The sequence below is a fragment of the Manis javanica genome, chromosome 1, assembly GCF_040802235.1.
Source record: "Manis javanica isolate MJ-LG chromosome 1, MJ_LKY, whole genome shotgun sequence".
NCBI classification, from domain to species: Eukaryota; Metazoa; Chordata; class Mammalia; order Pholidota; family Manidae; genus Manis; species Manis javanica.
The window spans coordinates 9,819,239-9,845,459 of NC_133156.1; the positions used below are offsets into that span (position 1 = coordinate 9,819,239).

A 26,221-nucleotide genomic window follows, 5' to 3' on the forward strand; every position below is an offset into this window, starting at 1 on the left:
TGACTAGACACCCATTTCACTTTTAAGGCTCTGAATTGTTTTTAAGAACTGTGGATAAAGACCAAATACACCTTAGGAAATACATATTTGGTCATCCAGATGACCAAATATATATTTCCTATAACTCATCATATCACACCCCTATGTTTTATTGCTGCATTATTTAGAGTAACCAAGATATGAAAGCAACGAAAGTGTCCATTAATAGATGAATGTATAAAGATGCGGTACATTAACACAATGGAATATTATTCAGCCATAAAAAAAAAAGAAATCCTGCCATTTTTGGCAAGACGGATGGACCTAGGGGGTTTTATGCTAAGTGAAATAAGCCAAGTGGAGAAAGACAAATACCATATGATTTCACTTGCATGTGGAATTAAAATCAAAACTAATTGAATAAAACAACAGTAGACTCATAGACATTGAGAAGTGACTAGTGGTTGCCATGGGGGAGGGATTGCAGTAGGTAAGTGGGGTAGGTGAGGGCGATAAAGAGGCACAAAATCTCATTCATAATACAAGTTGGTCACAGGGATGCATGGAGAATATAGTCAATACTATAGCATCTTTCTATGCTGACAGTAACTACAGTAGTTGGAGTGATTATCTAATAATGTAGATAACTGTCAAATCACTATATGTATACTTGAAACCAATATAATGTGGTATATCAGCTATACTTCAATAAAAAAATAAATACCAATCTCTGACAACCAGTAAAAAATATTCAAGAGGATATGGTAAAACTGGAACCCTCTTACATTGCTTATAAGAATGTAAAATGGTTACAGCCACTTTGGAAAACAGCCCAGCAATCTCAAAATGTTAAACGTGGAGTTACTATATGACCCAGCAGTTCGACTCCTGGGTATACCATCCTAGAGAGGTAAAAAAAACATACATCCACACAAAACTCACACGTGAGTGTTCATAGCAACATTATTTATAATAGCCCAAAACAGAAACAACCTAAATGTCCGTCAGTAGATGAACAGATCAACAGAGTATGGTATATTCATACAATGGAATATTTTTTTACTATTTTAAAAATGAAGTACTGATACATTCTATAACATACATGAACCTTGAGAACATTAAGCTGAATGAAAGACACCAATCACAAAAGACTACATATTATATGATTCCATTTATATGAAATGTCCAAAAGAGGCATTGTCTATGGAGACAGAAAGTAGATGAGGAGTTTCCTAGGAGGAGGAGAAGGGGAGTGACTGCTAATGGGTTTTTCCCTCTTTTTGTGGTGATGAAATATTCTGAAAGTAGACTGGTGATTGATGGTTATAAAACTTTGAATATACTAAAAATCATTGAACCTGTATAGTCTAAATGGATGGATTTTATGGTATATGAAATATAGCTCTAAAGTTATAAAAAATGCATATGTAAAAAATACCAATCCTTGTTCTCAATTTAAAATACTAATTTTTAAGTTATACTATAAAAGATGAAGACAGTAAAATCATGAAAACATGCTTTTCTAATATCAGAAAACTCATTGTGGGTCTAAGGAGGTATGCAAACCAAAACACCCATCTAGTACAATTCTAATAGAAAAATGAACTGATTCATAAGCACAAGCTTGTTTTTATATATCAGAAGTTTTTAAAGTATAGCTTGGTGATAAATTCATTTTCCAAAAAATTAGCTGTATAGGCCTCCAGGGACTCACTAAGAAGTCTTACTTCCATTCCTCCATTTAAACAGAAAATCAGTACCTGAGTAGACCAGGACCATGAATATAATCTTCTTTCACAGCATTTGAATGCTATGCAAAATTGCCAAATTTTCCAATCACTCTACATACATAAAACATTTTCTACTCTGGGCTTTCTTATAAACACATCCATATGCACACATACCTAAGATGGAGCCCAGTAAGGATTTCTGTAGTTGCCACATTGCAAGATGGTAAATAACATAAGTCTTATATTATCCCCGGGCTTATCACCAACCCATCCCCACCTGGGAGTGTACATTTTCCAGTGTAAGAAAAACAGGTTTCCAGTATAAGAAAACCCACAGGCCATGGTTTTCATGCTTTAAGATAGATGGTTCCTCCTTGAGAGGATAAGCAGGAAAGATGTTTTCCCTCTCATTTTCTTTAGACAATCTTCTGCCTTTAATCAACTTATTCATTATTGCTCTCTGAATGATATAAAAAAGGAATCATTAAAAAAGAGGGATGAGTTATAGACAAAGCTGTAACAGAAAGTTTTAAAATACGGTTCTTTTCATAATCCAAGCCCAATGCATGTTATTACTCTTCTGATAGCCTCTATAAAATAATTCAAAATTTGAAGTTCTTTGGAATTCCATTCAGTTTAAGCCTACTTTATGGTATTTCTCTATAACAAATAAAAACTAGACAAGGTAAAGCATTTAATTCTAGAGTGATTAAACTTGCTAATGTGAAGAGGAAAAATACTTGAATTTTTTTTTCTAACGTTCATATACATATAACTTCTGGTTTACTTTTGTGGTTGTTGTAATGAGAAACTAGAACTGTGTACTGTACATTTTTAAAAGGCCATTTAGCAACACCAGTTTGTATGGTTTTGGAGTGTGGAATCAAGAAGCATTAGCCTAAAAGATTTATTTTATTCACCAGTGCATATAGTCTCTTGAACCTTTCCTTTCTCACAGTTGAAGCAGTAAGTTCTGTTCCTAGATCCATTCTGTAGCATGTTTATAAGGTGGAGGCTGCTGTGAGAGTAACAGACTCTAATTCCTAGTTACGATGTCTGGTTGGGGTTTGTGATACGATGGTTTGGATGTATGACCCTGATGAATAAAGCCACTCAGATCAGTCTGACACTTAATGCTAAGTAAGTGTTTCACAACCATAATAAATATCTGGAGGGTAAAGGCAATAAAATGAGATACAGGCTCTCAAAGACTCTTCAGTCTAATTGTAGGGACAAAACCAATGTCCACCTTTGAATTCATTCCTTAAGCTTCCATCCTCAAGCACTGTCTTCTCTCCTTGCTTTTACCTTCAGTGATCTTGCCCACATCAGTGGTTTAGCTGTTCCCTGCACACTGATTTCCGTATGTATATCTCCAGACCAGACTTCTCACCTGACTACCAGGCCCATGTATCTACCTGTGTTTTGGACATCTCCTCTAAGAAGTACCAGAGGCGCTCAAGTCAACAATTCCAAAACGTGTTGTAGATGTCTGTTCCTCCCTACCGTGGACACACCTCACACCTACCTCAGCCACTGATCTCTCAGCTAATGAGTAATAGCATCCGGGTCTCTTTTGTTTGACACTGTATTCCCTGCACAGTTCCCTGACACAAATGTTTATTGAATAGATTAATAAATAAATACATCAACTAATACACAATATTAATTACATAATAAAATGATGAGTCATAATTCATTTATTAAATTTTTTATTGGATACATCTCAGGTAAGTCGCTGTGTTAAGCCTTGCGGTATACTGGTAAATAAAATACTGCATAAATTAGGATTCATAATCTAGTATGAGAGTCTGGGTGATAGACTATCTTAAGTGTGTAAAGTTTCAGCAAAGGTCAGTGAAGGTTGGACTTCATAGTCAGGACTTTATACAGGGTATGAGAAGAATGGATAGAATTTCCTCCAGTGAACACCAAGGGGACTATTCCATATAAGGGGATAAATCAGTTAAGAGGCTGTAACAGATTTAATCCCACAATGGCTATAGCAGTATTTCTAGTCATATATGCTCTCCCACAACTGTGTCACTCCCCATCAGTGTAAAGCCTGTGTCCCCTCCCCCAAACCTTTGTGACTGCCTTAATTCGTAACTCATAGAATATGCATGGAGGTGACAGCATAGCACTTTTGAGACTGGATTCCAAAACGCCGTATGGACATAGAGCCAGTTACTAATAGTGAAAGATTGAATACTTTGCCTTTAAGATCAAGAACTAAGCAAGGCTTTGCATCTTATCACTTGTTTTCAACACTGTACTGGAAGTCCTACCCAGGGCAAAAAGCCAAGAAAAATAAATGAGACCTAGAGATTTAAAAGGAACAAATAAAACCATCTGTGTTCAAAGACAGGTTTATCTATGTAGAAAATCTCAGAGCATTTACAAATAATAAAACTGGAGCTAACAAGTGAGTTATCAGGGTCACAGGATACAGCATCTGCATATGAAAATCAGTTGTATTTATACTAGCAATCTGATGGAGCATGCTAAGTTTCTACAAGCCCCTAGACATACATACACTCTAGCAAGTTACCTACCTGATCACGTGCTCAAAGAGAAAATAGAAATCATCAGATAGAAATTATCTCAGCTTCTTGCCACCAAAACTATTTGCATGGCACTCAACTCCTCATCCTCCTCATCATAACAGAGACTGACTAGGCCTATTCTGTTCCTCAAAGTCCCACCCTTCCTGTCTCACAACTGATTCCCATGTTATTCCTGGAAAGCTTTCAACCCCAATTTTCTGAGCTAATTCAGATCTTAAGCATCTCTTCCTTGGATAAGCTTTCCTTTATCTTCCTTCTCCCCATTATTTAGTTTCTTAGCTGCTGTATTTCCCCCTTTATTTCAGTTTTTAAACTATAATTTGTTGGTATAATGTTGATACTAATTTTTTCACAGTGCTTGAGGTTGCAAAAAAAGTCTCATTTCCTTTTCCTCCTTTCAAAAACAATTTAAATGTATTTCAAGACCCTGCTTAGCAAAGCTGACGGAGGCCAGTTTTAGACATTTTAGGGGATCACCATTTGTCTCCCTCTCAAAGAAATACCATTCAGAGGATATCTCTTGCTCTTACTATTTAAAGAAAAATGGCTGCAACAGTATTTCTGGTATTCCATTCCGGCAAAAATAAACAAGCCATATGCTTTGTTGGAAGGAAAGGAAAATTGCACCATTGAATTTGTCCCCTGCCTTTTTTTCCTCCTGTTATCATTTTATTAGTGGTATTAGGGAGTTGAGTTGTTTTGCTAGTAGTGTGTCATTTTCTGCCTTGTTTCCTTATTACCGGTGACTGAATCCAAGCAAGTTTTGGAGTAACCAGTTCTGTCTTACAGTAATTCTAATATTGATGCCAAGTTGTTCCATTGTTCATGCAAAAGACATGAAATAATGGAAATGTCCCTATTGTATAATTTTTATGCCTCAAAAGTTGACTTACCTCTAACTAAGTAAAATTGAATTCATTGTCATTAGTAATATTTTTATAGTTTTGATTATCAAATAACTTTTTGTTAGAGGCAAAGGTTTATTTGGCCTGTAACAACCCTTAATATGTTTTAATGCAGTTTTACTTATTTAAAGAGTATTAAAATGGCTTTTTGCATGTAACAAGATGTACTTGTTTCTGCTTTTTCCTTCAGAAATCCTCTGTAAACAGTGAAAAACCGCATCATGGACTCTCTAGAATAGGTGGAGACCTTTATAAACATTCTATTTCCTGAGCCAGAATTGCATCAGTGTTAGAGAGCTATACCTTCTTCCCCTGCCAAGAAAAGCCATAATGTACTTTCCATTCTTTCATACTCATACATTAAGACATTACAGCCCCAACTCTAGTTCTACCTTTTTTGCTGTTTTCCCCCCATTCTATTATTTTCATATATTAGTGCATGAATGTATATGAAAATAATAAACCAAATTTTTCTATGTGCATGAAAGTATAAACAGCCAAAGAAAAGCAGTAGTTCTCCCCAAAACAGACAGACCAAAAAAAAAGGAAGAAAATGAAAAAGCTGAAGAAAAATTTACATTATTTAAGATGAGTTTTACCCTAGAAAAATGTCTTCTAGTTTTATAACAAGAAAAATGTGGCCAAAAATAGGTATATTTAATATGTCCTTGTGGTAAAATTTCTGTCAGAAGCGCAAAGGTCATGGCTCTTCATATAGCAGATCGGGACATGAACCACTTTGATGCTTTGGTCCCTGTTTTGGTGCAGCCCATGTGGTGCACACGCAGGCGTGCCTGGGTAAGAGCCACCTGCTGAAACAACCTTACCAGGGCATTTTGGGTTTGAAGCTTCACAGCCCTTTCTCTTACTCAATGAAAAGTTTATTAACTTAGGAGAAAGGAGATATTAGGTATTCTCTCCTAGTAGCTTAACTTTTTTTAATCTAAAAATGTATTTTATGTAAGGAAATGACCCCTTTATATCACTTAAGATAATTTAGTTTCTTTATCACTTTCTAATTACTGTTTCATTTTGAAAAGTGTTTTGTAAAAGAAGCTCATTAAGTACATGGTTTCCTCATTTTTGAAAATCAAATGCATATGCAGGTACCAAGCACAACTTTTAATAGGCATGAAATAACCATTTTGAGTTCAGTCAAAAACAATTATAAAACTGCCTCTATAACCATATAATGCTTAATTTATTCAGTTCTATGAAGCTTTCTGAAGTGCTGGAAGTAGTCTGCAGGTTCCCATCACTAACAGAGTTCAAAGTATCTGACACTTGAATTTGAAAAATCTTTATAATAAAAAAATCCTCTGGAGCCCATATTGTAACCTAATTCCTCTTGCCTGTTACTGGTATAAGCTCATCACCCTATTTGTTTTTGTAAAATGGGAATAATAATTTATTAAGCACTAAAAGGCAGGGATCTGAATAAAAAGACATTCTGGAATTATTTCAATTTCTTTTCATTCAACAAATATTTAAATGTTAATCTCTGAACTACGTAAATGTGAGACATATGGAGTCTGCCTCAGTAGGGTTTTACAATTTAGTTCTTGCCTGGAATTCTGGTGTTACATTTATAAATATATTATCAATTAGTTTGTGACTTTATTGTTGTATTTTCATTCATATAGCACTTAATTATATTGGCTTAACTGTTTGGCATCAAGATTTCTAGCTGCAGGGAAGCAAACATTACCTTCATTCCTCACTCAGTTTTAAGTAAAAGAACTTTTTTCTTAAGCACAAAGATTTTTAAAAGACCGAAAAGAAATCTAACTCTGAGGCAGATATAATACCCCTTAGAAATACAATCTTATTTCTTAGAAACCATTCATACTGCCACCTCAAGGTGGCAACTTTAAGATGTGGATTATTGATTCCTAGAGTACTTTTTCAGTTGGGTACAATAATCTCTCTTTAAAAAACTGACAGAACTAACCTTAACTGTCTAAAGCTAAAAGTGCATATGGTAGTGAATAATTTGTGATATAAAAGCAATATAAGGTATATGAATCATGATCACTTTCTTTAAGTTAGTAGAACATGCAAAGGTGGGTAATATACATGTATTACACAGTTTTCTGGTCTTATCAGCATAATATTACTACATATTTCTATATATATTCACAGACACTTAGATTTGTAAATTAAGTGGTAACTTCGATGTCATGGTATAAAAGCACCTAACATTAGAATCTAGAGTTCCTTGTCACCAGGACACATAGTAGTTTATAATGAATAAAAATTATCCCAAAGTAGTAATACCCATGCTTACAAACATGGTCATAGATGTTTCTAAACATTATATACTCATAGTCCCAAAAATATTTTGATTAATAATGCAAAACTTAAATTGACAATTTATTAATACAAAATAATAGAATCTGGCTCCAATAGATTTATAGAATGAGTTAAATGTCACAAACTACAGAAAAGGCACATCTTAAAGTACTCATTTTTTAGCCTGTCACCTGAGTTTCATAGACCATGCAATTGCGCTGAAGGAACTTCATAGATAACTTTGAGAGCAAGAAGGGAAGTTTGTAATGCACATGGCTTACATAAGAAACAAAATCAAATATTTTTCAGTGTTTTTCTAAATGTGTAAAATGGCTTGAGGCTATCAGAATAAGTCTCAACAAAAGAAGCCACCTGCTTTAGCATTACAGTGGAAAAGAGAATAATAATGTAAACAGTAAAGGAGATGGCCAAAACATGAAAATTTTTAATCTCTGTCATCTAGTAGGAAACTACTATTAGAAGTAATAATCACTTTAGATGGTCATGTTAGCTAGCCTTTTAAATTTGACTGGAAAATTATTATCTTAAGGGAACTTTTCAGGGTTCAGAAAGGAAGCTTTCTAAAACACGAATGTCTATTTTTTTTATCAGTGAAAGCAAAAAAGGATGGATTTTAACAGTCACATGAAGAAAGAAATCATGTTTGGCAAGAATTTATTTAGACACAGACAACTAAGAAAGCAAAGATGGTTATAAGATTTCATATGTTGAAATAGGGTGAGTGAAATTGAAAGGTCTTAGAAAGAACTACAGTTCTCTGGTTCATTACTTTGGGTTACAGATACTAGCTACATTGCCATATATTTTTAAGTAAATGTCTAGTTGTTTGTTTTCTCTTTTAAGTGATTTTTCTGTCTTCGTGAAAATTAAGTTTTACCAAGTAATGTGGGTACAAATAATGTTTCTTTTTTGCCATAGGTAAAACTTCAGTCAAGAAGCTGACAAAAAAGGTAAGCAATGTGTGGGGGTATACTTTTATTTTTGTGTTTGTTTTTGCTTTTTGGTAAGCTGGAAAATGAACTTTAATAAATTAAATTCAAAGATTTTAATATGTGTATTCAAAGGATATCGAGGATATACTGGGAGGAATCCAAACAGCTGCTTGTGGATCAACCTTTTTTAGAGACCTTGGCGATAAAGGTAATTTTGGTTTGTTGTTAAATTTCTACTTATGTGTTTTATTTAACCAAGGTATTACTAATGAAGGAATTTAACCAAGCAATCATGAAGTTTGCAAGTTTATATTAGAGGATATACAGTAGAGACTCTACATAGAGAATGTTATAACTCCATGTTCTTTAACAGATGCTACTAAGTTATAATAAAATACTCTAGTAGGAAGTAACTTTCAGAAACTCTTTGAGCAATTACAGGTACAGTATTCAGAGGTTGATTTTAATTAAAGCCTGGGGAGGAGGAATGAGGCAGAGCACCTGAAGTAAGAAGAGAAGGCCTCAGGAGCACCCAGAGGGACGCCGACGTTTAAGGGAGCGGAAGAGGACAACATGCCCATGAAAGGCACCAGGCAGAGTAGTCAGGGGCAGAGAAAGATCAGGAGAAGGTTATCACAGAAGCCAGTAGGAGAAAGTGTTCACGAAAGAGAGAGTTATCCAGTATGTATAAATCAGTTAAGGAGATTGATTAAGCTGAGGACTGAGAAACCATTAGATTTAACAGCAAGGAAGTGTTTCAGCCCTTGAGCAAGTGCAGATTCGGTGGTGATGGGGTCTGAAGCAGAATCACAGAACAACGGAGAAGCGAGGCAAGACATGAGAAGTTAAGTGCAGACAAGCTGAGAAACATGGGTGTGAACAAAAGTGAGCGGAAAGCAGGAGCTGGTGGAAGCCAAAGGCCAAGGGAATGTGGGCTTACTTTAAATAAAGTAGTTTGAGCATGTCTCTTGCTGATGAGAGGGAGAGGTGGAAATGTTAGAGAAAGGGAGCATGAGTGGGACAAAATCCCAGAAAATGTGAGAGAAGAGACTGTTTTCAGAGCACAAGGGAAGGTGCAGCATTCCACAGGGTGGAGAGCTTTTCTGTGGTGTCTGTGGGAAAGAATGAACCAGTGGGTGTTTAATGCAGATATTTGCAAATTTAACATCAAGAAGTTAATGCAGGATTTTTGGAAAGCTTTGATTTTATGTGTAAAGTAGGAGGCATGGAGAAAAAAGGTGTCAAGTAGTTTCTGTGATGAGGAAAGAGAACTGACCAGAGAAACAAAAAAATTGCTGGGTAGCTTACAGGATTGGAAGATAATATCCGTCATAAAAGAACAGAGTCACCAGTCAGGACGGTTGTATGGTGGCTCTGCAGGACACCTGTGGGAAGAGGAATGGGGACAGTTGCACTGGGGTTAGGATTTTGCCAGGCACATGGTTGGACGAAGAGTTGTGGGCTAGGGAGTTAAGAATGTTGAGGGCAAGAGAGGTTTAAGTAATGAGTCCTGGAGTGTAAGCAAGACAACAGAGAGGAAAGGTAACTGGAAGAGAGATGAAAAGAAGTGCAGCAGTCCCAAGAGGGCCACTGGTGAGGGTGAGAAACAGGTGCAGAAGGGGTCAGAGAGCACAAAAGAACTTACAACCGTAGAGCAGGTGTCTGAATTTGTAATTTCAGGGATGAAGCAGGTCCAGGTGACTTCAGGGTTCTGGGTGTGGTCATGGAACTAGATGGCTAAAGCAGAAGTGGGTGGCCAAGTTAATGCAGTGAGGTTTCCAAGGATCTAAGAGAGAGTATTGTCATATGTATGTTGGAATGACTAGGATGATGACTGAGTAGAGAAAGTCACTGAAACAGGTACTAAAGTCTTCAGTGACTGAAAATAAAAATAGAGAAGTTTGGTAGAAGAGAAACATAGTTTCTGGCTACAGGGCTTTAGCTTCAAAGGAAAGAGATTTTTTTTTTAGGCTCCAAATTTTTATTTACATTTTTTAAAAAAGTTTTTTAGCTTTTTTTTTTTGAGAGGGCATCTCTCATATTTATTGATCAAATGGTTGTTAACAATAAAATTCTGTATAGGGGAGTCAATGCTCAATGCATAATCATTAATCCATCTCAAGCCTAATTCTCGTCAATCTCCAATCTTCTGAAGCATAACGAACAAGTTCTTACATGGTGAACGAATTCTTACATAGTGAATAAGTTCTTACATGGTGAACAGTGCAAGGGCAGTCATATCACTGAAACTTTCGGTTTTGATCACACATTATGAACTATAAACAATCAGGTCAAATATGAATATTCGTTTGATTTTTATACTTGATTTATATGTGGATCCCACATTTCTCCCTTTATTATTATTATAATTTTTATTTTTAATAAAATGCTGAAGTGGTAGGTAGATGCAAGATAAAGGTAGAAAACATAGTTTAGTGTTGTAAGAGAGCAATTGTAGATGATCAGGTGTGTGCGTGTAGACTATGTGTTAATCCGAGCTAGACAAGGGCAATAAAACATCCACGGATGCAGAAGATTTCTCTCAAAACAGGGGGGGTGAGGTCAAAGGAAAGAGATTTTTACAAGAGTTTAGAAGAGAGAAAGTCTGGAACTGGCACTGAAGTAGAAAAAAAAGTAATCTCCATTTGAAAATGGAGGGCACCAGGACCCTTTGTGAACAACCAGGTTTCAGCTAAGGAGAGACTAAGCATACAATGAATAAATTAAAGGTGTTTACCATGAAATGAGAATTTCAGAGACTAATAGAAAAGCCTGGGCAGAAGCAGCGGAGTGGGAGACTGGTGAAGGCAGCAAAGAGGAAGCGCAGACCAGCCTGCAAGCATGTAAGAAGAGTGGCTGCTGAGGATGGCTGGAGGTAAGCCAGAGAGATGCGCAGAGCCTGAATCATATACAGCTTTGTGGGACTTCTTAAAGGATTTCTACCTGACCCTGAGAACAGCGGATTGCCACTGAAAAGTCTTGAGCAAGAAAGTGACACATCAAATTAGAAAAAATAGTCTGGCAGCAGGGTGGTGAATGGATTGAGGAAGGGGGCAAAAGAGGAAACAATTCGGAGGTTCTGCAGTGTCAGCAGGGGATCCTCGGGTGGAGCAGAGGTAGTGGAAATGGAGGGAAGAATATAAACATAATAATAGGTATTTTGATGATACTTGGTGATAAAATTGATAGGACTTAGTGACTAATTGGATCTAAGAGGGCTGGAAAGAAAAGGATTCATGTTTTGCCTAGATTCCTGGTTTGAGCAACTAGGTGAACAATGGTGCCATTCACCGAGACACGTGGGACATAGGAGGACTAAGCTTGGAGGGGACAGAGTCCAGTTGAGGACATAGTGAGTTCAGATTTTAGAACTGTCGTCATTTAAAAAGCACATGGAGCTATGGTTGCAGTTTCCGTTGTGCAGCAAGCAGGTGTAGAATGAGGAGAGAAGGGGCCCTGGGGTGGAGCATCTCATTCTGAGCATCACACGGAAGAGGAGTCCTTGGAGAGGCTGGGGAAGGAGAGGTCAGGCAGGCCCCCTACCCGGGGGTGGCCCTATCAGTGCTGTACGTGCTTCCAAAATACTGTACAAGGAGAACGGCATTAACAGCTACAGACATTTACTGCAGGCTTCCTGTGCCTCGAGTGGTGCCCTGAGCCTTCTGCGTGTGTTCGTGCCTTTGACCCACACAACAGTCCTGTGAGGAAGGACTTCTTTCCTGTCTCCTTTTATAGATGAGTAACTAGGCACAGAAGGTTAACTAAACTGCCCAAGGTTATCTACGGGTAGTAAATAAATAATTCATATATATCTCTTAGCTTTACCGTCATCCCTCTTCAAGCCAAACCTCACTTTAGTGAATGTCATTTGAATGTATTTAAATATGCTCCTACAAATAGGTAGAGGGCCTCCCCTGATCCTTTTGATATAAGGACTGGGTCTATGACAAGTATAGAAAAAAATGTTCGCCTGAAGTTGCTGATGAATTAACAGATAATATTCTTTCCTTTTGTCTGAAGAAGGAATTGAAGGATTAAGTTCAAGTGTAATTTCTAGATCACTGGTTCATAATCCTTTTGTTGAATTGCAGGTTTTTACAGCTAGCTAAAAAGATCTATGGCAAAAAAAGAAAGGGGCCTTATGATTAGCATGTATAATGTGGGGGGGGCATGGGGAGGGCTGTGCAACACAGAGAAGACAAGTAGTGATTCTACAGCATCTCACTACGCTGATGGACAGTGACTGTAATGGGGTGTGTGGGGGGGACTAGGTGATGGGGGGAGCCTAGTAAACATAATGTTCCTCATGTAATTGTAGATTAATGATACCAAAATAAAAATAATAAAATAAGAAAGATCTATGGCATTCTCAAATCATAACTTTTTAAAAAAGTTTTGTATGTCAACATTAATTTTAAAATGAGAAAAATGCATAACATCCCATAAAGAAAACAAAATGTGATGAAAAGGTGTAATAACGTTGGCATCCCTACTCCATAAAATCAATAATAATCAAATTGATTAGTATTAAGTATCAGTTTCTGCCCATACCTCAGTGGGTAAATATTTAGTGGACTACATAGACTGTATGTACATGTATAACGGTAATTATATTCTACAAGTATTAGTTCCTTCTACTAAACTATCTGATTATCTTTACACCCCTTACCTGATTCCTTCTAATAGTTCCCAAAACTTGGGTTAAAAATATCCCTAATTTTTTAAAATAGGAATTTACTGGATGGCAGTCTATGGCAGTATATAATGGAGTGTATTTTGGAGTCAACAGACTTAAATTCAAATTTTTCCTGGTTTTATGACCTGGGGAAGTCATTTAATCTCCTTTATACTCACTTTCATTGCTTTAACTCAAGGCAGTAATACCTTGTGTTAAAGAAATAATAAAGTAATATTTTCAGCATTTATAGTATCTGGTACATAGCCCTAAAACATTATTAATAACATGGGTTTTAAGCCTGGTTTGCATTCCCAGCTCTTGGTAGTTAGCTGTGTGACCTTGGGCCAGTTAATCTCAGTTTCCTGACTATGCCTGGCACATTGTAACTTTATAATTAGTCGTATTGGTAATATTGTAATGGTTATATGTTTTATAAGATTTAATGTTAACTGGACCTTGGCCTCTTCTTAGTTAATTTATAAATTAAAATAATACCTGTTAAATCATAATAAATAAAGATTCTAGGAAATTGTTGTTAATATGGCACTTCAGAGTAGATTTTAGGTATAATATTTAAATCCCAAAAACTGATATTTAGATAGAAACGGTGGCATTGATGTATCCTTTCATGACAAATACTTTTCTGAAAGCATTTTGGGATTTTAAGAAAGAAACTGTAGTTACCAGTTGTGAAAACCTGGGTGATATCTGTGGATATAAACTCAGTTGTTTTATGATTGATTCTTTTTTTTCCCTGAAGGAAAGAAGGGTGGGGAGAGTTCTGCAATTTTGGCCAAGCGGCAAAATAATAGAAGTAGGTTAATTCAACCTTTGTGCCAAGCACTAATATAAGCATGATTTTAGAAATGCTGTTAAAAATTAATTTCAAGGCAAATTTATAAAATTAAAACTGCAGAAAGTTTAAGTTATTTTAAGAGAAAGATGTTTGTTTTGGTTTTTTATTGAAGTATCATTGATATACAATCTTATATTGGTTTCAGGTATACAACACAGTGGTACAACAGTTACTCATATTATTAGATCCTCACCCCAACTAGTGCAATAACTATCTGTCAACATAGAAGAATGTTACCAAATCATTAACTATATTCTCCATGCTGCACTACCATCCCCGTGACCAGCTTACATTATGATTGAGAATTTCTGTGCCCCTCACCCTTCCCCATAATAACTACCAGTCACTTCGCAGTGTCTATGAGTCTACTGCTATTTTATTCATTTTATTTTGTTTTGTTTTATATTCCACAAACAAGTGAAATCATTTGGTATTTGTCTTTCTGCACCTGACTACTTCACTTAGCATAATATCCTCTAGGTCCATGCATGTTGTTGCAAATGGACAGATTTCTTTTCTTTTTGTGGCTGAGAAATATTCCATTGTGTATATGTACCACCTTTATACATTCATCTATTGATGGACATTTTGGTTGCTTCCATATCTTGGCTATTGTAAATAATGCGACAGTAAACAGGTATGTATGTATCTTTTTGAATCAGGGATTTTGTTTTCTATGGTAAATTCCTAGGAAAATATTTGAAAGATCAGCAATGATTGAAGCTGTAGTACTTAAAAGAAATACACATTTCCAATGCCCTTAGAAGCATACTTACTTCTGGGGAAAAGTGCTTGCATAGCCTCATCTCACATTACCTCAGATTGCCTGTAGTGTGGCCCGAAAGTGCCACCTGGTACTGCAGTGTGGCCAGAGTCCCATCCATACTCCCAATTATTAAATGCTTCCCACCCATCAGCTCTTGTACTCCATGACTGCAGTCTCTGCAAGCACTAAACAGAGGTCTTGTTCCTTCTCATTTTTTGCATTTTGCTATACTGTATTGCCTTTCACATTCTCTAATTAAACTATAAAATCTCTAAGAGGAAAATTTCGTGTGGTTATTTTTGTATCCCCACTTGCCTAGCATGTTACCTAAAGTGTTCTCTAGCAGATAATAGATGCTCATCTAAAATTAAATATATTACATGCTAATTACAAATTATTCTGATCTGTCATTGAGTCCTTTGAGTATTTTTGGTATGTAATTTTAGGTATCCTTCCTATGTATTTAAAGTATGAAGACTACATGTTTTTAAAAATATTTTCCAATCAAAACTCTTCAGTAATTCATATTAATCTTCCCAGTTAGGATTAATTGGTATTTTATCAACAAGATTAAATCCATTTAGCAGTAATACTTCCATAAAGTTTACAAGACTACATCAACTGTTTATTGACATCTGAATAAAAACATAAAATTATCATCATGTAATTTTTTTCATTGAAACACTTCCTCCTTTTATTGTAAACTATTTCTAAAACATTACATGAAATTTCTGCTTCCTAGTGACCAACATTTTATCAGCTTAATACTTAATGACTTGCTACTATTGTATAGAATTTTTTCCTTCTGAACTAGATATTATTTAAGTTGAAGTTATTCAGTGTACTACCAGATTTAATATGGTATAGTCACTTAATTGAAGTAAATAAGCCATGACTATGGCAGCTTAAACACAAAGCATGGTTTTTAAACTTGCTCTGCTCTATTACAGATTATGAGAATGTATATCTAATAATACCATGTCTTCTACATTCAGAATCATGAAGATAATTATTAAAATTGATAAAATTTGTAATGAAATATATCCTGTGCAGAGGAGAACTTAATAAATTTTTAAGGGCTTTTCTTTTTCTTTACATAAAGGACAAAACTCACCTCCAGATCTGCCTGACACCCTGCAGCTGCATGTGTCATTCCCACCTGCACTTCCCTCATAGAAGCACTATTCCTTTAACAGAGTCGCCCTGCCTCTGTGTTGGTACCAGGCCTCATCTGTTGCCTTCGCAAAACTTCTCCGCTTTGGTGTCATGACCTCCCTCTCCCGTATCAGCAGTCTCTCTCCACTGTGTCATTTCTGTCACGTGTAAACTTACAAGCATATCCCATTTTTAAGGGAAAATGTGGCATGAGAGACATCCACAAAGTGTACTGCAAGGACCTTCTTTGAATTCTGATTGAGCACACCTAAAGATATTTTTTTTCTGAAGCAGGGACTTGTAACACTGACTTGAACTTGATGATATTAAGGAATTAGTGATAATTTTTTAGGTATGGTAAATATATTTGAAGGGAGAGAACAGTCTTTTTAGAGATACAGCCTGAATTTTTTACTAGGAAGTGATACAATAGGATATTTATTTCAAAGTAATCCAGCATAAAGTAGAGGGGAGTAAAGAAAGGTATAGATGAAACAAGACCTGCCAAGAATTGGTAATTACTGAAGCTGATATATATAAGGCAACTACTCTTCATAGTATTCTCTCTACTTTTATATATAATTGAAATTTTCCATGATAAGGTTTTTTAATTTGTATTTTGCTTTTACCATGTTTATGATCCAGAAGGGAATTTTTTTTAGCTTATCAAGAAGCTATATAAGATGTTATAGGTGATATGTAAGATGTTATATATTATGATTCTTTCCATTTCAAGCTCAAAAAACCTGACACTATCTACTTGAGCAAGAAAAGAAATTTATTTAGTGACCAGACATAGAACTAGCTTCAAGCCCAGCTTAAACCAGAGCTCAAACATCACCACTATCCATCTTCAAGCCTGTCAACTAAATATTGACTCCACTCTCAGTCTCTCATACTGCCTATCCAGCAGCCCTGGGCACTCTTTCCATTCTCCCTTCAGCAAAGCTGGGGTTGGAGGGGAAGGCAGGGGAAAAAATGAAGTTGAATGATCCAGCATCTCAGCAGAAATTATACTCTGAGTGGCCCAGCTAGATCATGGCGCATCCCTGAACCAGTCCCTGCAACCAGATTAATGCAACTGGCTCATTAACTTGGGACAGCTAGTAGGCAAGTGTGCTCATCCCTGCCCCAGTTCTAGGGGAATACACTGACTCTCCCTCCATCTACCTCCAAAGGTGAGAGTGGGCATCCTACCCAAACTGCATGTTTGAGAATGAGGAAGGAATGATTTCCCAAAGGAAAATCAAGTTACTGCTACAAACATTTAGTTATTTCATTTTAAATAATATAGTTTCACCTTTGGTATATCCCAATCTTTGTTATTCTATTGAATTATAAATTCGCTTCACATGAGATATTGTATTACTGAAGTGCCATGCAAATAAAACCTGTAGTGAATACCTGTTATTTGCTAGCCAGCATCCTTTCCCCCTCATTAGTAATAGTAACCTGATGAAATACAGTATCTTTTTTCAGGTACTAGTACTGTACATAACTCTATTTTAAAAGTTTCTACTATGCCAAAGAGAGATAATTTAAAGTAAAAATGTGTTTTTAACTAGGTGAAATTTCCATACAAGTATATATATATGATTACATATAAACCATCTAAAACTTAATTTCTGATGCTTTTATTTTATCTCTTTCAGGGCTAATTTCATATATGGAGTATCTTTTCTTGCTTACAATCCTTACTAGTAAGTATCCCACAATTTTTCTCAACAATCCTATGGAATTGTCTATTTTTACCACACAGGGTTTTAAAGGTTTGGTATTTATGTCTTTATCAGTAAAAATATTATTAGAACCTTAGTTTCTCTATCTATAAAATGATATCTTGAATTAGATTATCCCTTTAGGTCCCGTCTGCCTCCTTTGCACTGTAACTTTGGCATATATGTTACACTGACTCCCCATAACTTTGTCTCCTTAATAGAAAGCTTATTGAACAGAAGAATCAGACTTGACCTTCATTTAGGAATACTGAAAAAAACCTCATCTGACATTCCACAAATTCCTGACCATTCTTCAAACTGTCAATGTCATGAAATTGAAGGAAAGGTTGAGAAACTTTCACAGCTTAGAGGAGACTAAGGAGACATAACAACGAAATGCAACATGGTTTCTTGTATTTGATCTTAGAATAGGAAAACAGCATTAGTAGAAAAACCTGAAATCCAAATAAAGTCTGTAGTTTAGTTTAAAATGCTCTACCAATGTTAATGTCTTAGTTTTGATAAAGGCACTATGGTCATCTAAGATGTCAACACTAGAGGAAGTTGGGTGAAGGGTATCAGAGAAGTCACTCTACTATCTTTACATTTCTGTAAGTCCAAAATTATTTCTAAACAGAACTTTTCCAAAAACTCTACTCTGAAAAAGGGAAATGAAGAGTAATAATCCACATGGAAATTGCCAAAGTACTGTAAGAATATAGGAAAGCCCCTGGCAGAGCTAAAGAAGTAAAGTTCTCAGATTAATTTTGCTTTGAAGGATTGAACCCTCAATATCAGAACAGCACCATGAAAACACAAGCAGCCTTTGGAAATAGTTCTCATGTAAAGAGATTGTTTTTTTCTCTGCTTAGGCATAACCCTGGTACAGCTTCTGATTTCAAATTTGAAAATGTATAGATCTGCAAATAACTTGCAGTGCACCAGCATTTATGTAATTATTCATTTTTCACTTAATTTCAGAACCTCATACTGGTTTTCATGTTGCTTTTAAAATGCTGGATACAGATGGTGATGAGATGGTTGAGAAAAAGGAGTTTTTTAAGGTAAGTAGACTCTAATTATTTTTGGTTCATCATAAAACACTTGGATGCTTGTGTAATAATTTTATATTTCCATAAAAATAAAAATTATACCCACTGCTTACATATGAAATGTCAAGAAACCATTTATACATTCAGAATATTAAATGTTACATAATACAACCTTGAAGAAACCAAAAGGAGAAATGACTTTAAGAATATACATTTTTGGGGTTTTATTATTATGATTTCAGCAAATGATAATAGAAAGGTTTTCATAGATATGTTAAAAATTATTCTTATATTCCACCCCCCAAGAAAAAGGAATAAGAAAAATAAAAATCCTTCCTAAAGAATAGGAGGAAAATGAAAAGGCCATAGTAAGTATAAATAGGTGCAGATTTTCCAAGAATTTCCTAAGGCTAATTTTGAAAAGCTGAAAATATATTCAAATAATATTTCCCAAGACAACTCCAGGAATCCAACCAGTAATTTCACTCTGTTCCAAGAAAGTTAATGATAACATTAAAAAATACCTAAGCGCTCATACCTGTTGGATATGTGCCAGAGTTAAATGTTTTTAATCTACTGGAGTACTTAATAAAGAAAAAATACATAGATAAATATATAGCACAGTGCTTAGCATGTCCTAACTACCTAGAAAAACTATTCATTGATGAATTAATGAGTACATAAATAAATAACTAATTTATGACTTTTTAAAATTATGACCTCTTTTAAAGAAAAGACATGAAGCAAATTGAACTCTCTTACCTTGCTGTTGAGAATATAAAATGGTACATGAAGTTTGGAAAATGAAATTGGCAACTTTTAAGTATATACTTAGCATATGACCTGACAGGTCCACTTCTACATATTTAGTCAAAGAAAAGAAAACATATTCACACAGATTACATGGATGATTATTATGGGTCTTGCAATTTTATTCATAATAGCTCCAAACCAGAGTTACACATCATATCCATAAAATAAAATTCTACTCACAATAAAAAGGAACAAAGTACAGATAAATGCCACAGGGTGAATGAATCTTAATGAAACAGAGTGCATACTGTATGATTCCATTTATATGAAATAAGAAAAGGAACATATCGACACTAAAAGAAAGCAAATCATTGGTTTCCTGGGGCCAGGAGGGAGTGAGAAATTGGCTGCAAAGACAAATGAGGGAATGTTCTGGAGTGCTGGAATATTTTAGATCTTGATTGGGGTGGTAGTGACTGGTATATAAATTTGCCAAAATCATCAAATTATACATTTAAACAAGTGCATTTTATTATATATAAACTGTATCTTAGTCCCTTTGACAATGTTCTATAACACAGGCTTTACAAATTTAATTACTAAAATAGTTGGCTTTATATACATCAAACTATTCAAGGACCACAAACAAAGAACATAGCAAAATAGGTTCTAATTAGAGAATAAATTTATAAAACAGCGGGATCCTACAAAAATAAGGTTTGTAAGTATTTAACATCTTTAGAAATTACCTGGAAGAGGGTGTATAGAATACATAAATGTAAGCATATAGGGGAAACAAAGGTAGTGACACAGACATCTATGTGAGTGGACAGTAAAGTAACAAATGAAAATCTCAGTGTTTGAGCTTAACATGTAGTAGAAACCATCTTACCTGATGTGGCCAGATCAATAGTTGTTCAGTTTATTTTAAAAGTCTGTTAAAATAGGGAATCAATTTTTAAAATAAATATAACAAACATTTTAATTAAATAAATTTTAGAACCAAGTCCTTTTCTTTGGAGTGGAGCTCCTGATTGAAATTACTTATTTTTCTGTGTAGGTATACACATAATTTGTCATCTACAGTTTCCAGGTACATTTTCTCTAAAATGCAGCAACAATGTAAAGATACTTGGAAGCAATCAGTATGGAATCCTTCAAGATTTTTAATTTTTCCACCCCTTACAGTCTTACCCTAAGTAATTAGAAGCAAATTTTTAGCAATGTGCCTTTATCACACAACTCTTAAGTATTCCTCTCACTTTTTTACTGAGACAACTCTTTTTCAGACTCATTTTTCACTGATGTATTTGCATTGTTGCAGTGGGCTACAAAAAGGCAGGAAGAGACTGAAAACACACAGAAAGTTACCCTGTATTTAACCCAGCCTCATAATTTAATGCAGCAAGGTGGCCACCAGAGCAGGAACCGGTACAGGACATCTCATCACAACTTACTGACATTCCAGAGTTTCCAGTGGGGACCAGCAGCTGCAGGTGATACTATGGTCACATATTTAGGGTCTTGCCAGATCTGAGAGGAATTTTATGCTTTTATATTTGGAGTTTGTATCATCACTCAGGAAACAATTTACACAAACAATCGCTATGCTTATTTAATTCTTTCATTTCAGACTTTTCTGGTTTTTTAACCAAATTCATTTGTCTTTGAAGCTATATCCACACCTAGGCCAAAAAAAGAAGACCAATGTCCCAGTGTCCTCAAGTAATCAACTTCTATCTCCAGCTTTCTGGTGTTTTCGCAACCCCATTACTTCACAGTAAGATTGAATAAGATTAAGTAATTACAACTACAATAAGCATAATTGGTTTAGAAACACCAAAGACATAGCAAAATTGAGTTAAACTGCCAAGCATACATGAGCCTGCTTTAGACAGGCTAATTATTATAGGTATATGATCAGCTTTATGTGAGCATCTATCATGAAATTCTACAGAGGGAATAGGGACCATTGTTTAACCTGAATTAGTTATGGAGAGGCCAGGGAAGATTGTTTGCTACATTTCATTTGAGGAAAAAGAATCCAGCATAGAATTTGAGGAAATAAATTCTGAAATATTTAGGAGAGAATAGATTCAGGCATATTTGTAGATTACCCTCAAAATTTTAGCCCAGTATGTTGCTGTGAAATTCTACAAAGGTGTCCAAAAAAAACTTAGAGGACATACCCTCACGCCAAAACAGAGATTTGCGTTTTTGTATGTTAGATGTGCTTCATGAAGCACATAGAAAAGGTTCAAAAAGGTGAACAGTTGGAATACGGGGGTGGGTAAGAGGCTTCTGCATGAGGACCTGTCTTGAAAATAGGACTTATGGAAAGACAAATACTGTATGACCTCACTTATATGTGCAATTAAAAAGAAAGTAAACCAAACTCAAAGAAAAAGATCAAATTTATGGTTATCAGAGGCAGGAAATGGAAGAGGGGGCTAAAGGGCACAAACTTCCAGTTATGAGAAAAGTAAGTACTGGGGTGTAACTGCATGGTGACTATAGCTAACACTGCGGTGTGGCATATAGGACAGTTGTTTCCAAAGTAAATCCTAAGAGTTCTCATCACAGGGGAAAATTTTTTTCACTGCTGTGAAGAGAAATCAGGAGGAAGTTAGTTGTAATGGTGATAATCGCACTTCAGTGTCCCAAAGTTCATCTCGACACAGTATGAAAGGTGAATTAAAAGAGAAGAGATTGGAGGCAAGGAGACTCCTTAGGCTATTGCAGGAGTCCAGTTTACAACTATGAATAAAGAATAGAAAGTATACTACGGAATAGACTGTGTGGAACCTGGTTTCCAGTTGGATTAGAGAAATGAGGGAAAGGGAGAAATCAGTGGTCACTCCATTCTCCAGCCAGCCTGACTGGGAAGAATGATAGTACTGACTGACTGAAAAGAAAAGAAGACTAGTTCTTACTGAGGACTGTATGTGGTATGTCCCACATAGATGTTAGATTATTGAATCCTTACCACAACCTACAAAATAAGTAGTAGTGTCCCTACTTAAAGATGAGAAGAGTGATATGCAGTCAGTATTGCAGCAGTGACTTGATTCCAACTTCATTCAATTCTAGATCCCTGCTCTTCAATCCATATCAGCTTGCCCCATTTGAAGGAGGATTCAAGGGAAAGCAAAGTTGAAAAAAATCTCAGTTCTGAGTTTGGAAATGTTGAACCTGATGAACTGCAGGACATCCCTGTAGAGGTAGATAAGTGTAGCAAGCAACTAACTGGAGACCAAAGTGTATTTAAACAGGATTAGAAAGCATGCTGACAGAGGTGACCGTTAAGTCATGAGAATATATGACCTAAAAGAGACAGAATGTCAGCTGAAGGAGAATAAGACTACAGTCTTGGAAAATAGTTTCATTAAAGAGGTCAAGCTGACCCTGAATAGCCAAAGCAATCATGAGAAGGAAGAATAAAGCGGGGGGAATTACGCTCCCTGACTTCAAGCTCTACTACAAAGCCACAATAATCAAGACAATTTTGTACTGGCACAAGAACAGACCCGTAGACCGACGGAACAGACTAGAGAGCCCAGATATAAACCCAAGCATATATGGTCAATTAATATATGATAAAGGAGCCATGGATATACAATGGGGAAATGACAGCCTCTTCAACAACTCATCTTGGCCAAACTGGACAGCTACATGCAAGAGAATGAAACTGGATTATTGTCTAACCCCATACACAAAAGTAAACTCAAAATGGATCAAAGACCTGAGTGTAAGTCATGAAACCATAAAACTCTTAGAAGAAAACATAGGCAAAAATCTCTTGGATATAAACATGAGCAACTTTTTCCTGACTGCATATCCTCGGGCAGAGAAAACAAAATAAAAAAAGGAACAAATGGGACTACATCATGCTAAAAAGCTGTACAGCAAAGGACACCATCAGCAGAACAAAAAGGCATCCTACAGTATGGGAGAATATATTTGTAAATGACATATCCAACAAGGAGTTAACATCCAAAATATATAAAGAACTCACATACTTCAAAACCCAAAAAGCAAATAAGCCAATTAAAAAATCGGCAGAGGATATGAACAGACACTTCTGCAAAGAAATTCAGATGGCCAACAGGCACATGAAAAGATGCTCCACATCTCTAATCATCAGGGAAATGCAAATTAAAACCACAATTAGGTATAACCTCACACCAGTTAGGATGGCCAACATAGAAAAGACTAGGAATGACAAATGCCAGCAAGGATGCAGAGAAAGGGGAATCCTCCTACACTGCTGGTGGGAATCTAAACTAGTTCAGCCATTGTGGAAAACAGTATGGAAGTTCCTCAAAAAACTAAAAATACAAATAGCATTTGACTGAGGAATTCCACTCCTAGGAATTTACCCTAAGAATGCAGCATCCCAGTTTCAAAAAGATATATGCACCCCTGTGTTTATTGCAGCACAATAGCCAAGAAATGGAAGTAAGTGTCCATCGGTAGATGAATGGATAAAGAAGATGTGGTACATATACACAATGGAATATTATTCAGCCATAAGAAAACAAATCCTACCATTTGCAACAACATGGATGGAGCTAGAGGGTATTATGCTCAGTGAAATAAGCCAGGCGAAAAAGACAAGTACCAAATGATTTCACTCATCTGTGGAGTATAAGAACGAAGAAAAACTGACTGAACAAAACAGCAGCAGAATCACAGAACCCAAAAATGAACTAACAGTTGCCAAAGGGAAAGTTACTGGGGAGGGTAGGTGGGAAGGGAGGGAGAAGGGAAATAATGGGCATTACGATTAACACCCATAAGGGGTGGCATGGGGAAGGCAGTTTAGAACAGCAAAGACAAGTAATGTTCTATAGCATCTTACTATGTGGATGGACAGTGACAGTAATGGGGTATGTTGTGGGGACTTGATAATGGGGGAATCTAGTAAACACAATGTTGCTCATTTGAATATGTATTAATGATACAAAAAAAAAAAAGGTCAAGCTGAGGTTGAGAAGCCAAATAATGAAATTAAGAAGAAGCAGAATATCAAAGAAGACAGAAGAAAGTCGAAACAGTATAAGATATTGGAATCTCAGGAAGAATAGTAACTATGAGGGGATATTTAATACCAAACTCTTTAAAAAGTGGCCAAGTAGGATAGAGACTGAGTAGAGGACCCTTTAAATTTTGTAGGTCATTAGGAAACATTACAGAAGCAGTTTCAAAACAATGGTTGTGACCAATGCCACAGAGCAAAAGGCTGAAAAGAAATGAATAAGAAATGCAAAATTGATGGCAGTAGATAAAAATTATTCTTCTGAGATGTTTGATGTTAAGAGGAAGTTAACTTGAAATGAGTTTTCAGGAAGACAACCTATCTGTCTGCACAAGTAGGACCTGGAATACCCAGTGTCACAAGTCACAAGGTACTAACATAGTCGAGCTACCTCAGTCTGCCTCAAGAACAAGGAAAGGATATATGAAGACTGTCATTCAAGCAGAGGTTAATAGTTGTGAATAATATGTAAGGTGAAATGATAGTATGTCAAGGAGCTGTTAGAGTCTGCACATACCACAATTCCCTCAAACATGGATGAACTTTCTGCTCTTATCCAAGAGTTACAAGGCATAGAGAGCCAAATCTTAGAAGTATCGTATCCACTGTAATACACATGTCCCTGGAGTAGTTAGGTTGTAGGTAATTTTATAAAAATGGACATAGTAAAGCCCCTGGTAATACCGCTGTCATACTTAACCAAAACCAGTTTTGATGTACTATACTAGTGTTTTTTGGTAACCCAAGGTCAAACGACAAAGCCTGTAGCTAAAGGAGACACTGAACATGAGACAAGAAAGGCAGTTTAGGGCATCTGTGTGTTGCCCCTTTTCTTCTCCCAGCCTCCTCTCACAGTGAAACACAGAACCTCCTGCTGCAAGATGCTGTACTAGTCCCTTCCTCTGTACATACAGCCTCTACTCCTGAAAATTCTAAGCATACCAACTTTAAAAGTTATTCAAATACTTTTTTTTTTAACATAATGGTTCAGCATGCTGAATTTATGAGCTACTTTCTGAATACTACAATTTTTTCCTTAAATGTTTGGGAAAATCTTGATTGATCAATCCATGAATTAAGAAAACAAGAAAAAGAATATGTTAGAATACGTCACTTATTTTTTTATTATGTTTAAGGTTATAAAGGACAACCTTCTAAGTCTAAAAGATTTTAAGCTAATCATAGAAATAAAACACAAAACCCGTTAACTCACAAAGCATGATAAATTACATTAATTTAAAGTAACAGATGGTGGCGTAGGAAGACCATGAACCCACCTCCTCCCACTGACACACCAAATCTATGGCTACATATAGAACCGAAAGCTAGCAGAATAGCTCCTCCACAGTATAAGATAAAAGGGCCACATGGTGTTGAGTAGGAGGAGTAGAGACATGGTTTTGCCAAAAGCACTACCCCTGGTGCAGTGACCCACAAGCAGAAGGAATCTCACAAATACAGACCTTATCCCAGAGGAGCAAGTGATTCAAGAACCACATCAAACACTCTAATCCTTGAGACCCGCCCAGGAAAGACAAACCCCAAAAATATTTGGCTTTGAAAACCAACAGGGCTTAACATCCGGGAGACACAAAGAGCTATAGGAAACAGAATACTCTTGAAGCACTTGTACGCACTCACTCACCTAAGGTCCCAGTACTAAAGCAGCAGATTGCACTTAATGTCATCTGGATGGTAAGGGGTCTAACAACTCTCTCAGTGCACAGAGGCCCTCGTGGGCACCATTTTTTCACTCTCCTTATAACCTGCTATCACCAT

At 36.1% G+C, this 26,221-nt stretch overlaps 1 protein-coding gene across 3 annotated transcripts in view; it reads left to right on the forward strand.

The window, feature by feature from the left end:
- Positions 1 to 26,221, forward strand: part of MICU2 (mitochondrial calcium uptake 2) — a 137,614-nt gene that overhangs the window by 59,059 nt on the left and 52,334 nt on the right. For all 3 annotated transcript variants that reach the window (XM_037001915.2, XM_037001914.2, XM_073226497.1), the window contains exons 3-6: positions 8,413 to 8,444; positions 8,559 to 8,634; positions 17,534 to 17,581; positions 18,581 to 18,663. In XM_037001915.2, the coding sequence (XP_036857810.2) occupies positions 8,413 to 8,444; positions 8,559 to 8,634; positions 17,534 to 17,581; positions 18,581 to 18,663 (239 nt within the window). The remainder of the gene's footprint in view (positions 1 to 8,412; positions 8,445 to 8,558; positions 8,635 to 17,533; positions 17,582 to 18,580; positions 18,664 to 26,221) is intronic.